The sequence below is a fragment of the Strigops habroptila genome, chromosome Z (assembly GCF_004027225.2).
Source record: "Strigops habroptila isolate Jane chromosome Z, bStrHab1.2.pri, whole genome shotgun sequence".
In the NCBI taxonomy this organism is placed as follows: domain Eukaryota; kingdom Metazoa; phylum Chordata; class Aves; order Psittaciformes; family Psittacidae; genus Strigops; species Strigops habroptila.
In genome coordinates this window covers 7,424,652-7,444,468 of record NC_044302.2, presented here as the reverse complement: position 1 = coordinate 7,444,468, position 19,817 = coordinate 7,424,652, and the positions used below count along the sequence as shown (strand labels likewise).

The 19,817-nt window shown below is 39.7% G+C and overlaps 2 protein-coding genes across 2 annotated transcripts in view; one reads left to right on the top strand and one right to left on the bottom strand.

Moving 5' to 3' along the window:
* WWOX (WW domain containing oxidoreductase) overlaps positions 1-19,360 on the top strand; it is a 521,778-nt gene extending 502,418 nt beyond the window's left edge. Inside the window, exon 9 of the mRNA XM_030471280.1 lies at positions 18,273-19,360. Within this exon, the coding sequence (XP_030327140.1) occupies positions 18,273-18,461 (189 nt within the window). The 3' untranslated portion in view covers positions 18,462-19,360. The remainder of the gene's footprint in view (positions 1-18,272) is intronic.
* MAF (MAF bZIP transcription factor) overlaps positions 8,626-19,817 on the bottom strand; it is a 195,437-nt gene continuing 184,245 nt past the window's right edge. Inside the window, exon 3 of the mRNA XM_030471284.1 lies at positions 8,626-19,589. The gene's annotated coding sequence lies outside the window, so the exon portion shown is untranslated. The remainder of the gene's footprint in view (positions 19,590-19,817) is intronic.

The window sequence follows — 19,817 nt, the reverse complement described above, 5'->3', positions numbered from 1 at the left end:
TTAACCACTGGCTCAGAAAATAAAGTTGGATGGTAGGTTTTTCCTTTTGTTTCAAGTATGCTCTCTTCTTGGATAAACATTTGCATTTGCAGTTAAGTTGTATCAACCAGCAGTCCACTCCACTGCAAATGAGGCCATGAGAAGTCTGAGAAAGTTCATCTGAACTTGCAATTCTTTTGTTTGGAGCAAAGATGTGCCATAGTCAACTGGACCTAACAACGTGATTTGTGCTGAAAGCCTAACTCATGTGTTTTAAGAGTTTAACGAGCACAATAGCAATTCTGCCACCTCATTTGAACACATCCTGGTTTTGTGTGAAATGCGTGAGCCTCTGCAGTTTCAAGTGCCTGTTGAGTATTAAGATACCTCAATAACCTAATAGGATTTTAGGTTTTCAATGAGTTTGAGAGTAAACCAGTTGTGTTTATTCCACCTTGTTTGTAATGTTTGGTCTACTGAAGTCAATGGCAAGGCTCTCACTGAGTTTAATGGGATGAGGATTGCAAACCTAGGGAGAAAAGGCAAAGGGATGTAAAATTTCTGTCAACTGCATTTAATATTGCATCTAAATTGAGGATACCACTTCTCTTACTTTGAGGCTATGGGGATGCTAAAGTGTACTTGACAGATATCTTGCCAAGGGTTCAAGCTGATTGCTGAGAAGTAGCTCCCAGCAGCCCTCTCGCAGACTGACAGGGAATGCAAGTTGGGCTTGAGCATCACTCCATTCAGAATGATTAAACAAGGCAGAGACAAACTATCTGACATCAAGCGCTGCCACCTTTTATTAGCCCCTTACATCACGCAGAAGGCCAGAAGGCACCAGCCAGATATGTGGGCAGATGTAGGATGTTCAGATTCCAGCTATGGTTAAATGATAACGCTCCCAAAAAACAAACTAACTGTGTCTGGCTCCTGGAAGGGTTCAAATCTTACTCTTTACCTTTTTTTCATGGTTATGTAGATTGTCCCAAACTGTAGACTATAGTACCAGTCCAGATGACCAGTAACTTTCTAAAGAATGATTCTTTTCTAAGAAAAAGTCCAAAGAGCTGAGACAAATGGACTAATTCTGCACCTGAACTGTTTGTTTCATAGATGGAACTCCCTATGGAATGTCATTCCTTGAGAAGTCAGTAGGGGTCACTTAAGTTCATTAGTTTGCAGCAAATTCACTTTTGGACTTGTCAGAAAGTAAGAGCTAAAAGTCTTTTAGGTATGTATCATTTATGCCACTGAGTGGTTTTTCCTTCTATAATCTAACTAGGCTGAAAAAAAGTGATCAAAAGTGTGTAAGGAGAGTTAGATAGTACAGCATTTGGACAGAACATAATATATTTCACGTATTGCCAACTGAAAGGGATTATGGCACTTAAGAGCATATTGCACTTTAATCGAAATTTATTGTCAAAAGAGTATTATCCTAGAAGGATATGGCATTATGGCAAAGCAGGATAGAGATCTTGTTACAGACCATAATTTTTACCTGTATGAAGCAAATGGAAAAATACTTGGATAGAGTCAACTGGCTGGTATCGACTGAAGAGGATCTTCTGTTCATTTCCTGGAAAGCCAGACACATTTCCATTCCTCCTTCTGGAGAGAGCAGGAGAGACGTGTATCCTGCTGAAATGTGTTTCTCTCTTTGAGTGACAGCACACATTCACATTCACACTGTGGAGGGGAGTGCAGCTCCAGCTCTCCATGCTCCCCAGGCTCAGTGAATGCACATATCCCTTTCTTCCTGCAGCCCCTGCTGGGCAGTGCAGGGGAATGCTCTGCTCAGTTCCCTCCATTGCCCTGGCTTCTGGATGGAGCATCTTAGGTGTTCCCTCAGGAAAGCTTTGCCTGCATTTTTGGAAAGGGGTACCAATCCAAATATTGCAAAAGCTAGATTTCCAACATTGCTTGCTTCTTAGAGGTCTATTTAAGGAGATAAAGTAAAAATAAGACCTATAGGTCTACTTAAGAAGATAATTTAAAAGGAAGGCCTATGAAAACCTTGTGTACTCTACCTGAAATCCTGGAGTTTTCCATACATTTGTTCTGTTTTACAATTTTTTTCATGTAGGACAAACAGTTTATTGAACTTCCAGTGGGATTCCCTCCTTTCCCCATGTCTCAAGATGGGTTCGGAAGAAATCATCATGAACAACAACAGCCAGAGGAGTAGCCCAAGGGAAAAATACCTTTTGTTTTTGTGGTGGGCATGATGTTAGCTTGTTTGTAACAAGAAAATCATGCTGTTGTCAAGAAAAAATGTGGACATCCTAACCTCTTCGAAGCATTGAGTGGCATGTGTGGGCTTGGAAAGGGAGTTCCTTTAATCCTGAGTTGGTACCAGCTAGAACTGACAGTGGTTTATAAATATCATACAAAAAGAAGAGAAATGCATGGGTTTCCACCTACATGGTGCAGGAGACCTCTGCACCCAGCAATTATCTACACAGAGCAGTGGCCTTCCCTAATCTACCTTTTTATCTACTTGTCTAACTTGATCAGGACACTTGTTTTTTCTGGACTTGGCATGTGTTGGCATGGCAGGTTCACACTTTTTGGTTAGTGCCAGGACACCGAGCACAGCAGCAGGGCTCTCTGGGCTCCCATTGCTCATCTTCCCCTTCCCTTGCATAATTTTTGTGGCTAGATCAAGTGAGAGCTTCAAGAAAAGGAAGTTAATGGTTGTTGCAGATTAGGCTGTCTTTTGCCAAAAGGGTTGAAGAGGTGAATGTCTTACTAGAACAATATTGGCATCATTGGTCCTGCAGCACAGGATGCTATCCAAGGAGCCTAGCTGAGGATAGAAAGAGGTGCTGCAGGCAAATGAAGAAGGCAGCTAAATACTCTAATCCTTCCAGAGATAAAGCATTGAAGGTGTTGCACAGAGCTAATCAGGGACACAGAAATTATCAGCATAACAGATGTAAGAACGAGCATTGCACAGCTGAAGAGTTCAGCTGAATATACGTCTGGCCAGATGTGCAAACATACACCTAAGCTCGTAGAAATAGGAGCAAGTAATAAATAGTGTTCAGCAAAGTTCAGGATGTCCCAGTAATGTTGTTCCTCACCTTATCTCTGCTGTGGAAATTACACCTGACTTTCTTTGCTCCATTTATTCTGCTATTTATTAACCTGGGAAGGAATGTTCTCTTTTTACTTTCCTTTTTTCTTTGTTACTTGGTTTGTTGTTGCAGTTTGTTCATTGTGTGGTTGTCTTAAAAAAAGCAAAGCAAATTTGACCTGGCAACTGAAAGCACACAGTTGCAAAGGTGCTTCATAGTCTGATGAGGTCAAGAAGTATCATTAGCTCAGTGCACAAAATTCTGTTACTAAATGTGAATGTGATTTGTGTGTGAGGATCTCTGTGAGCAATACAAAACAATTGTGTGGAACGTAGCTGGAAAAGGTGTATGCTCAGATACTGTTCACTTGATATTTTAAGTGAGCAATTTATATATATGTGTGTATATATATAAAAATATATATAAATATATATAAAATATGTATGTATTTAAATATACATATACACATTTGAATTTCAGTGTTTCATAGCATTATAGAAAGATAACCTACTGATGGGCAATATTCCTGCATCTGTAGAATTACTGTTGCACATGAACTGATTTCCTAATAACAATCAAAGTAATCATTCAACCTATATTTTGCATGCCTGGATTTAAAATGCAAAACAGCAACATACTTCATGCAAATGTCAACTCTGCCAGTGTTCTAGAGTGCATGTCCAGAGGAGGAAACAATAGGTTTATTCTTCTCCCCAATTAGACTTTTGTGAAAGGCTCAGTTATGTCCCCAGCTATCACATTGAACAGGCACTAAAGCAGCACATTAATGTGCCTTTTAATGCTTCTTAGGAGTAGATCAAAAGAAATGTCAGGTGCACTTTACATTCCTCGTGTGATGTGTCTGAGGCTGTTAGTGCATCACCTCTGTGAGGGCCGTTGTTCCTGGGACGTTGCCTCCTGAAATGCTCCGGGATTTTCCATGGTACCGCTGCAGCTCGTGGCTCAGCTCCACGGTTTGATGAAGCCAGTAGAGTCGTGCTGCTGTCACTGAGAGCAGGTTTTGGGCTTTTCTCTTCATTGAGAGAAAAGAGCTGTTGAAATCAATCCTGGAGGAAATGACTTAAAACTCAACATGCTGGAAAATGGGACTTAATTAATGGGAGCAAACTTGCAAGCCTCTGCTGTAAACTGTTATTATTTTGTTTGCTTGCTTGAGGGAATATGTCAGAACAGTGTTTACCTTTTCTTGGTACAAGCCTGGCTGTTCTATCCATCATTTATTTTTACGTGATTAGCAGGTGGACTGGTGGCTCTGTCACTCTAAACACAGGATGCTAAAAATGTGCAAGAGACAATTTTCCTTAACAAGGGCAGCAGCATCATTTCGCTGTTCCTGCGCTGCTTGGCTCCATAACGGTGTGGTGATGCAGTGCATTGCTAGAAGGTGGCTCCTGTCAGAGCATGGGGCTAATAGCAGCCAAAAGATTGCAGAGAGCTTATAGTGTGTGAGACCCAGCCATGATGTCCTGGACGCCCGCTTCTATACCAGACACTGTGAAAATAGAGTTGAGTCTCTGAGGTTTGCAAAGCTGAGTGGACATAACATTAAAAAGAAAAATGAACAGCAAAGAAAAGGTACATGGTTTCAGATATAGGATAAAAACTGCAAAGCAGGAGACAAGACTAAGGAAAGGATGTGAGCAGGAAAGGAAACATATAGGGGGAAAGAAGCAGCAAGGAAAGAGAAATGCTGCAGTATGCACAACAACGTGGATGAGGACAAGAAGCTGGAATTAATGCAAAAGCAGGAAAGCAGTGAGAAGGGTTCAAGTTTTGTAACAAAGTTCATTTCTATATGTTTTCCTCTTTCAAATGGATGCTTTGAATAAATAGTGCTTTCATTTCCCGTGAGGCAGAGGTGAATAATAAGTACCTCATCTGGGGACGCTGATCTCCCCAACATCAGTCATCTGCTTGCAGCCTTACACTCCGGCAGTGCTTTGGCTGAGCAAATTAGCCTGAAGTGTTGTGCCCTTGGCTGGCAAATCCTTTCAACCCGGTTGAACGGACAAAATGAATACCCAGATTGTTCCTATGTCTGTTATTCTCTCGTGTTTATCTGGCTGAGCTGTCAGTCAGGCCATTATAACTGTGGTGCACACTCAAATGACTTGTCCACTCACAAAAGCAGAGTCTGTTGATGATAAGCTAAACAAAACTGGAGAGCGACTGTTGACAGAGTTGGGGGATCTTGCAAATGTCTCAGGTAAAAGCAGAAATGTGATTTGGGAAGGTACTGAAGGAGCTTTTCTTACTTGTGCATAATTTTTAAGTGTTCGCTGGGATTTGTTGGCAAATGGTATATGGGCATTTATAATGAATTGGGTTCCTCTCTACTTTAAACAAATTAAGCAGCACGCAGAAGATTTCTGAAACTCGAATGTAAGGGTGTATTGCACTTATAGAATTAATTAGTTTGAAAAGACATAATTTGCTCACACAGGCTTTGCCAGGACAGAGCATGGCTGCGATCTGCCATGTGATGTCCTCTCCCCGGTACTGGTGGGATGAATGACGAGCACCCACAGTGCATTGGGTGGGCTATGCGGGGCTTGCTGGGGAGAGTGGCCTAACCTTCCACAGGGTTCTGGACACAGCTAACACTGGGAAGGGGTTATTTACTCTACATTTAATTACAGAGTTTAATTACTCTACGTCAGGTTTGCAGGTCCTGTGAGTTTGAACGTGTTGGGTGCTTGCTCCTTCCCAGACAGGGAGGACGTTTGCATGATGTTCTTCAGTTTTATGCATAAAAGGAATTGGGCTTTTTAAATACCCAGCAAAGCAGGGAATGACATAGTTGAAGTGCTGCATGAAGATTTATTTACTGACTTTCAATGTTTCTACTACGACTCTGAGTTAGAAGTAGGACTCTGAGCCACTCCTGAAACTAATTTTAGTGCAGTGCCTATCTGTTGAATGTGAATATAGCCACAGCATTCCTGGTCCTCAGGTTTGCGATCATAATTAACAAGCTTAAATTTTACAGATTGTGAACATTGTCTCAGATGTTTAAACAATGCTGATCTATATAACAGAGAGTGTTTCCTCCAGTTCCTTTCTAGTCAGAGAAACTCATTCAGTGCTGTCTTGTCAGAAGAGTTTTCTCCACTGTCCCAGCATCCTACTTTCTGCAGTGTAAAGGGAAAAGACAAGACTGAGTAAGGCTGCAATGGTTTAAATCCTCTAAGTGTCGTGAAGAAGGAGAGGGAAGCTGAAGTAAAGAAGGTCCTATGTCTTGCTGAGAGTTTGTTATGATGCACAGTTAGAGAGTGAGATGCCACTGAGAGCATGGCACAGCATGGCAACATTTCTTTTATCAGCAGCTGGTGCCTTCAAAATCGCAACCCCAGTAGCCTTGTTGGCTGTGATGATAACTGTAATGGATGGTACAGTTATTTTTCATCAAATACTTGTTAGCCAATTTATTAGATTCCTAATATACTAATGTACTCATTTGGTAGGCATCTCAGCAAACGAGACTTGCAGTGGAGTGTACTCATTCAAAGTCATGGTAACTCGCAGGTTGCTGATTTCTAATCAGCACTCAGAAGATAATTTGCAAATGTGCCATTTATCATTATGCGCTTTGTAGAAGCAGATCTCATGAATGGGATAAACAGATAAGAGTCTAATAATGAACATTTCCTTCCGAAACACCATTACCAGCTTCTAGAATATTATGTTTTATATATATCGCACATACTGCACCTCTTTGTGCATCTGAGTTTGCATGTGCTGCTAAAGTAGCTTGGGGACTCAGTTTTTTGAGGATGGCTAGTGCACTTACTGATCTCTTTGCTAAGGGATACGGAGTTGGAGTAGGTTAGACATTGTCTATGAAAGACATACGACTTTTATTTCTAATAGTTTAAGAAGCAAGGGGTATGTGTGGACTTTTTCACAGTGGTGAAAAGCCACCACTAACCTTCCAACTTTCCTTTTCTCACTGGAAACATAAGAATCTGTGAAAAGCCACTGGTTAAAGCCAACAAAAGGATTATTCAGAGGTTCAATGGTAAGGGTTAGATGGCAGAGGTTGCTGAAGGAGCACTTTTCTTCCACACCAAAGACAACAAGCTGCATGGATGCTCTGACCTGTACTGCTGTTTGCCACTGCATTTGACTTTGCATTGATGACTGCTTTTTATTTGCTTGTTCACTTTTTACTGGGAAGTAGTCTAAAGTAACAGTAGCCAGGCGATCAGTCTGCAAATGTGATTCGTGTCTCCTCTCGTGACATTCAGGGTGCAAGCCCTGCATACAAATTGTTGCTACTTATTTTTGCTTCTGCAGATGTGATCTTATTAAATGAAAGGTGTAACAAGAAGCCCAGCATAGGAAGGAGCCCCTTTGCCAAATGGCTCTGTGTGTTGAGCTCTCCGAGTGCTTTCCAGCAGAGCTGAGAAACCATGCAAAGATATTGATAATTGATTCCATTTTATATAAGTTAAAAACTAGCTTTTCCCTCCTAGTGTGAAGGTAATGGGTTTTGTCTGTAGAAAGATAATAATCCTATGAACCATTTCTACACCCTCTATTAAAGAATATTACAGCTTGCACTTGAACATAATGCCCATGTCAGTTCAGCTTTTTAAACATTCATCTTAAAAGAGTCTTCAAGGACTGGAAAGAGATCTTCCCCAGACACCAAGCTAAGCTTGAGGAACTTAAAAAGTCATGAAGATCCTGTCAATTAATGTGTTTATTCTTGTACAGATACTCTGGAAAAAGCATCTTCAGACATGAAAGCTGTTTTTCGATTAAAAAGTTGTCATTGCATTTAGTTTCCATAGATAATGCAAAGGGAGATTTTTTTCCCACTTACTGTACCGGGGGATAAATGCATTTTTCTTCTTACCATTTTCTTCACAGGAACCTTCATTTATTACATGAAAAAAAAAAGAAGGAAGAAGAGAGCTAAATTGAAATCTTGCCTCCAAATTTGTATTCAGGAGGTGACTTGATTTATAAGCTTAGGTAATTTAATTTTTGTTCACACTCGTTCAATTGAAAGGTTCCCACAAACAGTGTTACAGCACTGAATGTAAGAGATGGGGAAATTTATCAAGCTATTTTTCAAATTATTTTCACATAATCTGTCAAAGTCATAAATATGCTAGGAAAGAGTATGTTCGAACAGAGGAGCATGTCTGAGCGAGCAGCCAGACTGCAGCATGGCCAAAGACTTGGCTGCGGCAGCATCTGCCCTCAAACCCAGTCCTGGCTCTAGTGGTATCAGATCCCTATTTGATGGATTATGGGCTGACAAAATGAAATAGAAAACATCATTAAATAGAAGGAGAGGTCAGAGCAAAGGGGATAGACTTCCCCCCTCTCCAAGTCTCTGCTGGGGTTTACAAATGGGGATGGTGTAGAATCTAAATGGTGCACATCCTTGGTCAGGAAGTGAATCGCATTCTGAGATGGGACTCCACGCTTTGGAGAAAACAGCCCCAGAGCATGCATTCCTTGTGGAGCGTCTTAGGAGATAATGTTGGCAAAGCAGGGGAAAAAATAAACAGAAAAGCAACTGAGATTGAAGGAACCAGTCTAGTAAGAAATCTTTAATTTCTAATGAGCTTTAAAGGACTTGAGAGAGTTGATTTTTTTTTTCTAACAAACCAGTTCAAGTACATGCCTTCAGATTATAAAAGTACCTGAAATTGCCTAGAATATCAGCATGCATAGCTTGTTAGTATTTACATATATTTACATAGGAAAACAAGAGAAAGATCTACAGTTATTTACAGTCTACATAGGAGAAGAGAAAGGCAGCATAATTGTATTTCCTAAAATACAGTAGTTGAATAGTCAGCACATGCATATTAAGATATATTTGCATGATAGAACGTAAATGTTTTAAGACATACCTTTTTAACTCCCTATGCTAAGATATAGCATAATAAAGGTAAATTTTTTTTTGTGTGTTTTGTTTCTAGTCTATTTGCATCAAGTGCTTTAAAATGTTCACTAACACAGCGGCAGCATTATTTACCCTGGCAATTAAAGCAACAGTACACACGATAATTTCCTACTAACTAGCAACAAGCTGCTGGTGAATGAAATATCTATTGTTTCTCATTATCCATCGACCAACATACAGGGATCTCTCCTTGTAAAGGCAGTGCCTAAGCTATCACCATTAATTATAGAAGTAATATAAATGAGACTCTACAGTATGTACTAAATGAAATATTAACAAGGCCAGTGTCTTTGAGCCTGAAAAATGCAGTAACAGGGCACACTTTACAGCAGGCTACCTATGAAAATCACACATACATAATACAGGAGTGCCTGGCTTACAGCTCGAAGCCTAGACTTTAGAGGCCTGTTTGCTAGATCTGTATTATTGCAAAATACATTCCCTTAATTAGGTTCTGGAAGACAGAGTTAATGGTTAGTTTCTTACCATGATATGTCCCCATCATAACACCCCGTGGTTTTTCAATGCATTGTATTAATGAAATGTGTGTGTGTCTGTGTATGTGCATACGTGTCTGTATCAACAGATGAAAAAGTCTTTACCTTTAAAACCTAAACAGCTTGTTAAATATTTGTCCCAAAAGGTCACTTGCTTAAAAAGCATTGTGTTGTATGGAGGTTTTTTTTCACTCGTATCTAAAGTCAAGGTCAGTCTGAAAAATTATCTGTGCAATGAAGGAGGAAGTCAAATGTCAGTATTGTGATGACATTCTTTGCAATAATGCATACGAAAAAGTCTAAATTGTGATGAGTAATAGTATTAAAAAGCTATATAAAATATACAGCATATACAGTACAATATGTATGCATACATTTATATAAAGTATATATCTAATTAAAGCACGCAAAAACATAAAACATTTCAAGTCAACATTTTAAAAAAAGAAGTGATTTCAATTAGTTCTTATCTACGTATGCCCAAACACCAGCCAGCACTATTGTGATGATTTAGTTGCAGCAGCATATGTAATCTGTCTTTTTGGCAGGATATGTTTGTTGTCAACAACCTGTTTGCTCAACTCTTCAAACTACCCTTGCCCTGAAGAATCAGCTCTCAGCTGGCAAGTTATGTGTTTCAGGAGTGTTTCCAATATCCTTCATAGGATTTCTATTTTTGACAGTGGCCGACAAGTCATGATAGGACTCATGTTTATATAGACGTACACCACAAAATCTCAGAAAGCAAGTGGCAGAGATTTTCAGGTATGATCAGGTCCTGATAGTGCTGCTGTGATGCCCTAGGGCTGTCTCTTACATGCTCTTTGCTTCTCACTCCACTGGCCAATGTTGGCATATAGGGCAAGGGGGAAGCAATGGACAGCAACATAATATGGTCAACCTGATCACATCCTTATTCCATTACACTCTGAAACGAAGATCCATAATTTTTCTTAGGGATTTTTCCCAAATCCAGAAACGAGCAAAGCTTGCAGTATCGCTCCACTGCTCCATACTAGCCTGCGAGAAAAGAGAAGCAATACTGGATCGTAGCAATTTGCATGCAGTGCTCAAAACTGCCACTTCAGTGGAGCAGTGATGTCTTAAAAGTGTAAATCAGGTGTGAATGGGGGTTCAGCGGGCAGGAGAAGAAAATGCAGAAGTGATCTGCGTGGAAATGTGATGTCGGTAAAAAGGCCAGGGCGAGCAGCCTGTGGGGCGTGCTGCTGCTCCTGCTGTTGAAATGCTGGTTGGGCAACATAAAACCATATGCTTCACTAAAGTTTTTGAGGCTTAAGATGGCTCTTTGTCAGGCTTGAAAGAATTTTCAGAAGCTAATTGTGGATTTTAATAAAATACTGGCAAAAGGAAGGAATAGGGCCCTGCCTGTGGGAACCAGCTCCCTTCCAGGTGCTGTGACAAGAGTGTTCAGGTTGCATAGACATAGATGTCTGGTGCTGCCTTAAACATTGTATGGTTTTATCTGATATATCTGTGAGGAGATGGCAAATAGAATACCAGGCCTATGGGAAATGTGTGCCTTTCTGAAGGACAGCTGTAGAGCATGTGGGATGTCCGAAGGCAGCTCAGATGTCTTAAGGCCCTGTCAGGCAACTGAATCCCACCCCCTAGTATGCCATGATGGCTCTGTCTAGCATATGCAAAGGGTAGGAGAGATTAACTGGTAGATCACCCTTCCAGGGCCTGGTTCCCTGTAAAGCATCCATGTTTGAAGAATTCAATGGTGTTTTGGCTAATATGAGTTTTACCAAGTTCTCTGTGAGCTGAGCAAAAAGAAACTGGGTGAGAGAGGGAAAAGACTGGAATAGGGCCTGGTATAGCAGACAGCTTCCCAGGTTAAAGAATTAAGTTTATACAATAGAGAAAAATATGCATGATTTTAAAAGGTAATCACAATTTGTCAGCTATTTTGCCAACCTTGTTCTACATCTTCTACACATTTTAACAATGGTTTATAATATAACACTTTATACTCACACTGTGCTTTTCAACAGCAAGTATGAAAGCACTCCATAAATCTGAACTAGTCCTCACAACACCCCTGTGAGGTGGGTAAATAATAGTACTCTCTCCATTTTACAGCTGGGAAAAGTGAGGTACATGGAGTTGAAGTGGCTTGTCCAAGTTCACTAAGGAAGAAAAAGTTGCAAAGAGAAAACCAACCCACTTCTCCTGACTTGATGTCCTGTATTGTTTGGTTTTTTTTTCCCCTCCTTTGGAATGATTGCAGGCAATCTGTTTGACACTGGATGTTGGAAGTTGGAAGTTTTCAAGCACTATCATTGCCATAATTGAGAACATATGGGGTGTTGCATAACACAAACAACATGGTGCATTATCAAAATACATTTATTACGATGGACACATTTTCTTTTGCAAAGTTAAAACCCAGAATGCAAGTTAAATATAGCTGCATATATTGAATAGTTGAAATAATCACTAGGTCTTAATGCCTCAGCAGTTGAAAACAAATCCTCTTTCGTGAACTACTGCAGTTTCCTTACTCAAAGAACATAGCACACTTATCTTCTATAATGTATGTAAAGAACACTATAAATGTGTAAAGGTCTTAATGACGCTAAGAAAAGCTACAGCTTGAAACCAACTATGCTTTGCAAGCAGAGAAGCTGATGGAGTTTTGAGTCTTTGTATTTGCGAATTAATTGAAAAAGGAATACATCAGAGTTAAAAAAGGAGACCATATAGATTTTGGGTTATCCATTATGTTATCTTCTAAGAGATGCTTTACTGGTTTAAATGTGGTGATAGGGGAAGGGGAAGTGATTGAGAATATCTGGTTTAGATGTGGTTCGGTGAGACCTTTGAAAAGACTGTAATTTCAGACTCAGTTCAGATCACATTTTCCTGCTGGCCCTTGGGTGGAGATGGGACCCGAAGTCAGCTGAGCCCAATTTGTTTCATAGATCATATTTGGCAGCTCCAAAGTTTTATTTTTTTTAGCTGCAGATATGATTTCAGTTTATCATACTCACCCAAAATAGCAAAGGCAGGTCTCGATTTGTATTTCTTTGCTGAAAAAGCAATCAGGGAATCCTATTTTCTCACAGGAGACTAATACATACATATTCTGAATGTTACTCATAAGATAACTGTGCATCTGGGATTGCTTTGAGTACGAGGACTGCAGAAGAAACCAAACAGTTCTCCTGTAGTCTCACACACGAGACTAAAACATGTTCACTGCATTGTACAAAAACTGACTATCCCTCACAGCTCTGAGTTACAAGAAACAGAGCAAAGTAATGCCTGTCATTGAGAAGTAGCTCCCTCAGCTATGACTGGCCTCAGCTACAGCTGATACCACCAAACAGCTCCTAAAAGCACTTCAGGTACTGGGGAATCCCAAAGGTTGAATGAGGACATGAGTATTTTAGACTTGCTAGTGTTTTTCAGAAGAGGTCATCACGGTCTGCATTGTTTGCCAAGAATTGAGCTTGATGGGAAAAACTACCAGTTCCATTCATCTGCTGAAACGTTTTAATGTTGCAGAGAAAGGAATAAGTATGTTTTGAGAAAACACTACACCACAATCCCAGCTAGCAATTCCATAAGGAAACAAATCCACTCTGAGGGCAGTTTTCTTCCAGGAGATAAGGCAAAGCTTGGCTGCCCCTCCCTTCATCCACTCCCCCTGAATGTCAATGTCAGGCTTGCAACAAGCAACAGAGCTTGTCCTCAGCAACTACATATCTGTGGACCCCCAGAGAAGGCAATGGACCTGTGTTGATTTACACCAGGTGAAGATGAGGCTTGAGGAATATAAAACTGCAGCTGTAACTTTAGGGTTTGGTTTGGACAATTTGGAACTGATCATGGTGGAGACAGGCTCCATATCATTCTGTTTGTTATTCCAAGGAGATTTTATATTTCACATCAAATCAGGAAATGACCATTGCTTGAAGCTACCTGGTGGAGAGTTTTTCCCTCTCTAGCAGAATGGATTTGAATTCTTCAGGGTGCTTTTCAGAGGCATAAAGAAGGGATGGGAGACCTTATTATTTCCATGATCTGGAATATGTTCATACTACCTCATCTTCACACTGCTGTGTAACAAGTTATGCCTCTACAAACGGTATATTTGCAGTGCTTTCATGTGGGTCTGTTATTTTTGTGTTAGTGATGTGTTGGCTTTGTCTCATAGTCCTGAAATGAATAACAAGAACAGCCTGAAGAGTTTTAAGGAAGCACTTGCCTTTTTGTTCTACTTAAGCTGCTTGCTTTGACTCTGGCCCTTGTCACAAATTCTCACCTCTCACGTCACTTTGAATTCACCTCTTCCCACTGGCCATCTTTTAAAATGCACTTGCTAAACTTAACCTCAGGCTACCAAGATAAAAGGCCTTTATCCTTAATTTTTTGTAAGAAAATAAAAACCTCCTTTTCAGGGAAGCTGATCCCATCTCACTGGCAGGCATTGTTTAGCACAATCTGTGTGCCCTTAACAGAGTTTAGAGTGGATCTTATTCATTTGTAGCTGATAAATATACAGATAAGTTATGGCTTTGTTTCTGTTATTTATATGCTTGGTATGTAAACTTGCTTCAGAGCAGGAATCTAATTTTAGAAAACAAACATGCATTCAAAACTAGACATATCTAAAAACTAAACATTAACTGCATAATATGTTTTCTTATCAGGACCATAAATGGTATCTTAGACTACTAATGGATGCATTACATATATTAATGAGGGGTTTACTGTATACTGTATCCCCACAACCCCTTTTCTTTTACTATTAAGATATTCAATATTAATTTGTATTCAGTGCCATCAGTTACAAATTGACAGCTAGCAGTTATGAAATAAATGCCTATGAACTACTATAAATGCCTAGTAACTACTTAGTATTTTCATCTCAACAAAGGATTTTGGAAGGCTGGATATTTAGATCTTTGAGCCTCGACTATAAATAAACAGCAACTGCTGTATAAATCCCACCCTGCTGCAGTTGAAGATTGTATTACAAAACTGACAAATGATTTGTGGAAGAGAATGATGAACCCTTATTACTAAGACACTCTTCAACTTAATCCAAAACAAGATTCCCGGGTAATTTTACATACGCTAGAAAGATTGATAGCGTGGTGCTTGCCTAGCAGCTTTCAAATGTTTGACTGGATCGGAAATGGCATTGAGGCATGATTAAAGATTCAGTTGGGCTTCTCACAAATTCTTTATCCTGTGTATTCATCATTGCAACCCGCTGCCTTTGTTGCAGGTTAAAGAAGGCTGACCCCCAGCTCCGGTGATTAGCACCCTGTACAACTGACGGACGTATGGAAAAGAAATGTTTAGGTTGCCCAGAGCTTTTAGCATTGTTTATCAGTTGAGATTGTTGGGAGGGGGGGCACTAATAACAATAGATCACGGAGAGCCTGTGACAACTGACAAGCTCATTGTTTAAGACATTTTTTAACGAAGTTGTTAACATTAATTATTTTATATAGTACTCTAATCTTCTTCAAATTACGTTCTGACATGGCACAAACTGCTTGGCATTGAAAGTCATTCAACAGTGATTAAAGTGCTCTTTTTATCGGTTTAAGAATGTTTCATCTTGTATCAGCAGTATGGAATTGTTTACTAATTAGATTCCCTAACATCCTTGCTGTCGTATTCTGACGATATGTGAACAGGAAAGCTGATGAGCAAAAAATTAAAACTTGTTATGAAACTGTCATAAAGCCCAACGTATAAAGATAGCATTCAAAAGACTGTGTTCATGAGGGATAAACAATATTTACTGAGAAACTAAGCAGTTTCTGAGCCTAGCTCAGCATGGCTGGCAGTGCAGGCATTTTGCAGTTATCTGCAGCTCTGGTTCTTCCTGGAGGTTTATGGTATCTGAGTGGTAGATGCAAAGGAGGAATTTGTCCCTTGAGGACTTTCCAGTTCTGCATGACATATGCAGGGCTCCTAGGCATCCCACTTTGGGCAGGAGGTTGGGCAAGAGACCTCCTGACATATCCCCATGATTCTGTGAACCTCATTCCCATCTGTCCATGAGCAAGTCACTTAGGCAGATCCTCAAGTGTCTGAATGCAACTAGTTCACATTCAACAAAGGAAACTGGACACTTAAATGGCTTTGAGAATCTGGGATTTACCTTCTGTTTTGTAGTTTTGCCATCTGAAGGAAGCTCCTAGGCTTGATGAGTTTGTCCATTATTCTGAGATATTAAAGCTTTACCCTCTGTCAAAGAAGGGATAAACATGACTGCATTTCTCTTAAGTAATAAAAAAAGGTACTTTTCCTTCAATGATAGAACCATTGAACTTTCTTCTTCCAAAACAGCTAACACGATTGAAATGTTTAGAAAGAAGTAAAGATACACACAGCCAAAAAGCAAATGGCACATTGCTTACATCCAGTTCTCAGTGAAACACTGGAGGCATCACAAGATAAAGTGCTTTGGGCTTCCAGCCACATAATCTTTTATCGCTTAAAGTAAATATCCTATGCTCACACAGGGAAAATTATTCTCTTATTTTGAGTCTAGGTTGTGCAAGGTATAAAGCACTGCTGTTATACTGTGGGGCGTTTTTCTGCCTGCTGAGAATTTTGTTTAAAAGTCATCAAATTTGACTCATTTAGAAAGATAAATTATTGTTTGGTTTGGATTTTAAACTGCTCTGATAAACTTCCATTTTATGAATTAGCTGATTTCTATTAGAGCTAGCCTGAGTTTAGCCTGGCTGGATGGATGCTTTTCAGCAATAGCTTAAGGGCTCTCACTCTGCATTGAGCAATTTAGTTTAATTTTACCTTTCTAATAAAAGTCCAGTTGAATTGCTTGCAAAAACCTAATGATAATCTTTAGGGGCTTTGAATCATTCTAAACAGCTGAATACAGTGATCATACCTGTGCTGTGGAGCTTTATAGGATAGTTCAAATAAGCATAGGAATTTTATTGTTCTCTATTAATATCATTTTTAGTAGAACTCTGTTCCATTTCTCCTACTGCCTTTAAGATACTTTCTCTTTTTTAAAAAAGATACTGGTTTAATAAGAGGATTACTATGTATTATACTAACTTTAAAAATATTTTGGTCTGTTGATAAATATATGCCTTTCAAAATACTTAATACAGACAGTTTTGGTTTACCTTGTGATGGGAGATCATTTCTAAGATGTGGAGTCATCATTATCAGTTTAATCCCCTCTTCTGAGAAAAATGCATGTCTTGCAAACAAATATGCCTTCCTTTGCCGTTACAAAATTGAGATGCCACAACTAAGGAGAACTGGGGCTTTTTAAACTGCTTGCTTCCCTCAAAGGATGAGAATCCAAAGTAGAGGTCTTCTGCAGGTTAACCCCCTAGCAGCACCCTGAGTTTTCTTGGTTGTGACAATGAAAGGCTAGAAAAAAAGGACTGAAGGAAAACCACAAGAGATTGAAGCCTATTCTCTTTCCCTATTAAATTATCCTAATGTGGCAACATCTAATTTCTCTTCGTTTACTTTTTCAATCATACTTGGCAGCCTCTTTATTCTGATTCCTATCAGCTCATAATTAGTTTCCACAGAGAGGACTAAGATGTACATAAATAATCATAAGATGCCAGATAAACTCTATTGGTTTTAAATTAGTGTTGTGTCTTGCTATGTGCTCTCACCTATTATTTTTAATTGGAGTTTATAAAGTAAAGTAGCTTCTCACTCTCTTTTACAGCTATTCTGGCACTACACTTTTAATCTGTGCCAGGGGGTAGCACATCACTAGTAACAGGGTTCTTGTCCCAGCCCTGTGGCCTGAGTCTCCAGGTTTCTGTTGCAGAAATTTGGAGAAACACATTCTTCCTGTTTGAACATAGTTTACTTGGTAAGAAAAAGGAAAAGAAAGGAAAAGAGGAAAAGGAAAAGATCTCCTGATCCACAAAATCCTCCAATCTATCTACTCCATTTCTTAAAGCATTATAAGATGTAAGAAATGGTTGTTACAGAACAAAAAGACCCCAAACACTGGGAAGCCGTGCGTCTCTGGGAAATCAGAACGTCTCTCTGCCTGCAGCAGATGAACGTTCGTACAAGGCAGCGGTGACAACTGCCACAGTGAAACTGTTGATCAAAGATGTATGGGCAGGTTTGGCACCAATCCTGACTGCACTTTACATGATAGGTCTTAATTGGAGTGCCCAGGTTAATTTTGTACAAGAGGTTTAAAAAACCCAAACAAACAAAATACATACATCTGCCTGTATTGCTGGTCAGGGTTAGAAAGTGGGGGTGCCCAAGGTGTATGGTAAATATTGCCTGTGTTGCAAAGGGAAAACAGAGAGTTTTGAGTGGCTGCTTTTAAACCTGGCTCAACTGTTCTGGTTTCGAACACTGCCTGGGCAGACCCTGCCTTGCTGCATCAGGCCAGACTGGCCCTGCTGCCAATCAGGTTTTTACTGAAAAGGGGCAAAAGACCCAAGACCAAGGCTGTGGTTCAGGATTGGTTTTTTTTAAGTGGAAAGGAAAAGGAAAAGAGTCCTCGCTAAGGTGTTTTGTAACCAAATGCCCAACAGGCAGGCAGGTAGCACCTTCAGCAGGGTTTCAGCCTTGTTCTCAGGTGGGTTACCCTGTCAGCCGCAGTGATTTCCACTGACGCTTTCATAAGACACAGCTTCAAAGGACTGCAGTCAAAATGACAATGATAAAATATCTATCTTTATCTATATTTATATTGTTGGCTTTTTTTTCTATGTCTCATTTCTTTTGTTCTTTTTCAAATTCCAGCAACAAGGAGCGGCCACAACTGTGTACTGCGCCACGGCTGCAGAGCTGGAGGGCCTGGGAGGGATGTACTTCAACAACTGCTGCCGCTGCCTGCCGTCGCAGGAGGCGCAGGGCGAAGCGACGGCAGCGGCCCTGTGGGAGCTGAGCGAGAGGCTGATCCAAGAACGAATTGGCAGGCAGTCCAAATAACAAGGAGCTCCTGGAAGGATCAAAACACACGAGTGTGTGCACGCTCGAAAACTGCCAACACTGGAACCTGTCCAATCTTATCATCTAGAGGGTTTCCATATACCTCAGATACAGATTAACCAGTGTTAAATGAAATAATAGCAGTCACAACATAGTGAAAAATGTTAAGTACTAATGGGAAATGGGGAATACTGTGGGTTAAAGGGACAATGCGGCTTCCTGGGGCTTAGTTAGTCTCGGTTCTCTTTCTTTTGATTATAGCCTGTTCAAAGTGTAACCCAAGGAGGCATCTTTTGTCTTATTTTAGAAAAGCAATGCTGCAGATATTTTCTGTTGTTTTGATTGATGGGTAGGTACTTAGCCTAATATGGGATTTCCTCTTTATTTTGATAATTACTGTCTGTTAGGCTTTAGGTATTGATTGGGAGATGGTAGCTGTGTTGATTCTTTTTGCCTACAAGGATTTTACTGGGTGTGGCAAATGAAAAGATTATTAAGGAAAGAAATCTTTCGTGCCCTTGACTGCTGGCTGCAAATGCATCTGCACTGTCAGGAAAAAGAAGGTGCAAGGAGACATCTGAACAGAAATGGTAAAGTCACAGCTAATTAAATCTTTCTGGTTTTTGTTTTCTTAAAAGATTATACTAAAAACATATGTTGTAAACCATTCCCTAAATACCACAGAGTTAGCAAATATGAGGATGTCTCCTTAAGAACACACAGAGTATAATCAGGGGTTTAAATGGTATTTCCATCCTTTTCTTAGTTCACAGTTTTAAGGAGTTGGGTTTTTTTCTTTGAAAGTTCACAGTTTCTCAGTTCTGCTGATACAGTATCCCCTTCCAAATATCTTTTTTCTAACAATTTAAATTCAATAAAACAACATGCTTGAATATTGTCATCTAAAGAGAAAGTTTGTCTCATTTCTGCAAAGTCTTAATTCCAAATTTTTTTTTTTAGAAAAGAAAACTTGAGGAAAAATAAAGAGCTTCTTGTTGATGCCAAGAAAATGCTGTTTTTTTCTTGTTTCTTTCTGAGTTCTGAGTTCATTTTTTGTATTTTGTGCTTTGTAGCTGTCTTCATTCCAGAAGGTTGTCGTAAGTCATCCCCATTTCAGCATCACATTTTCTGTAGACAGAATATAAACAAATAAATAGGACACATTGTTAGTAGAAGCTTATTTGATCCCCTTATTACTTACAACTTACTGCTAACAGTTTGCCTTCCATGATTTTTTTTTGCCTGCAATCATTATGTATTTGATTAGTTCTTGAACAAGTGTTAAAGTCAAGGCACACGTTCACCTGGAAGAAGTAGCTATAGCATCCTCCCATCAAAAACCCCACCACACTTATG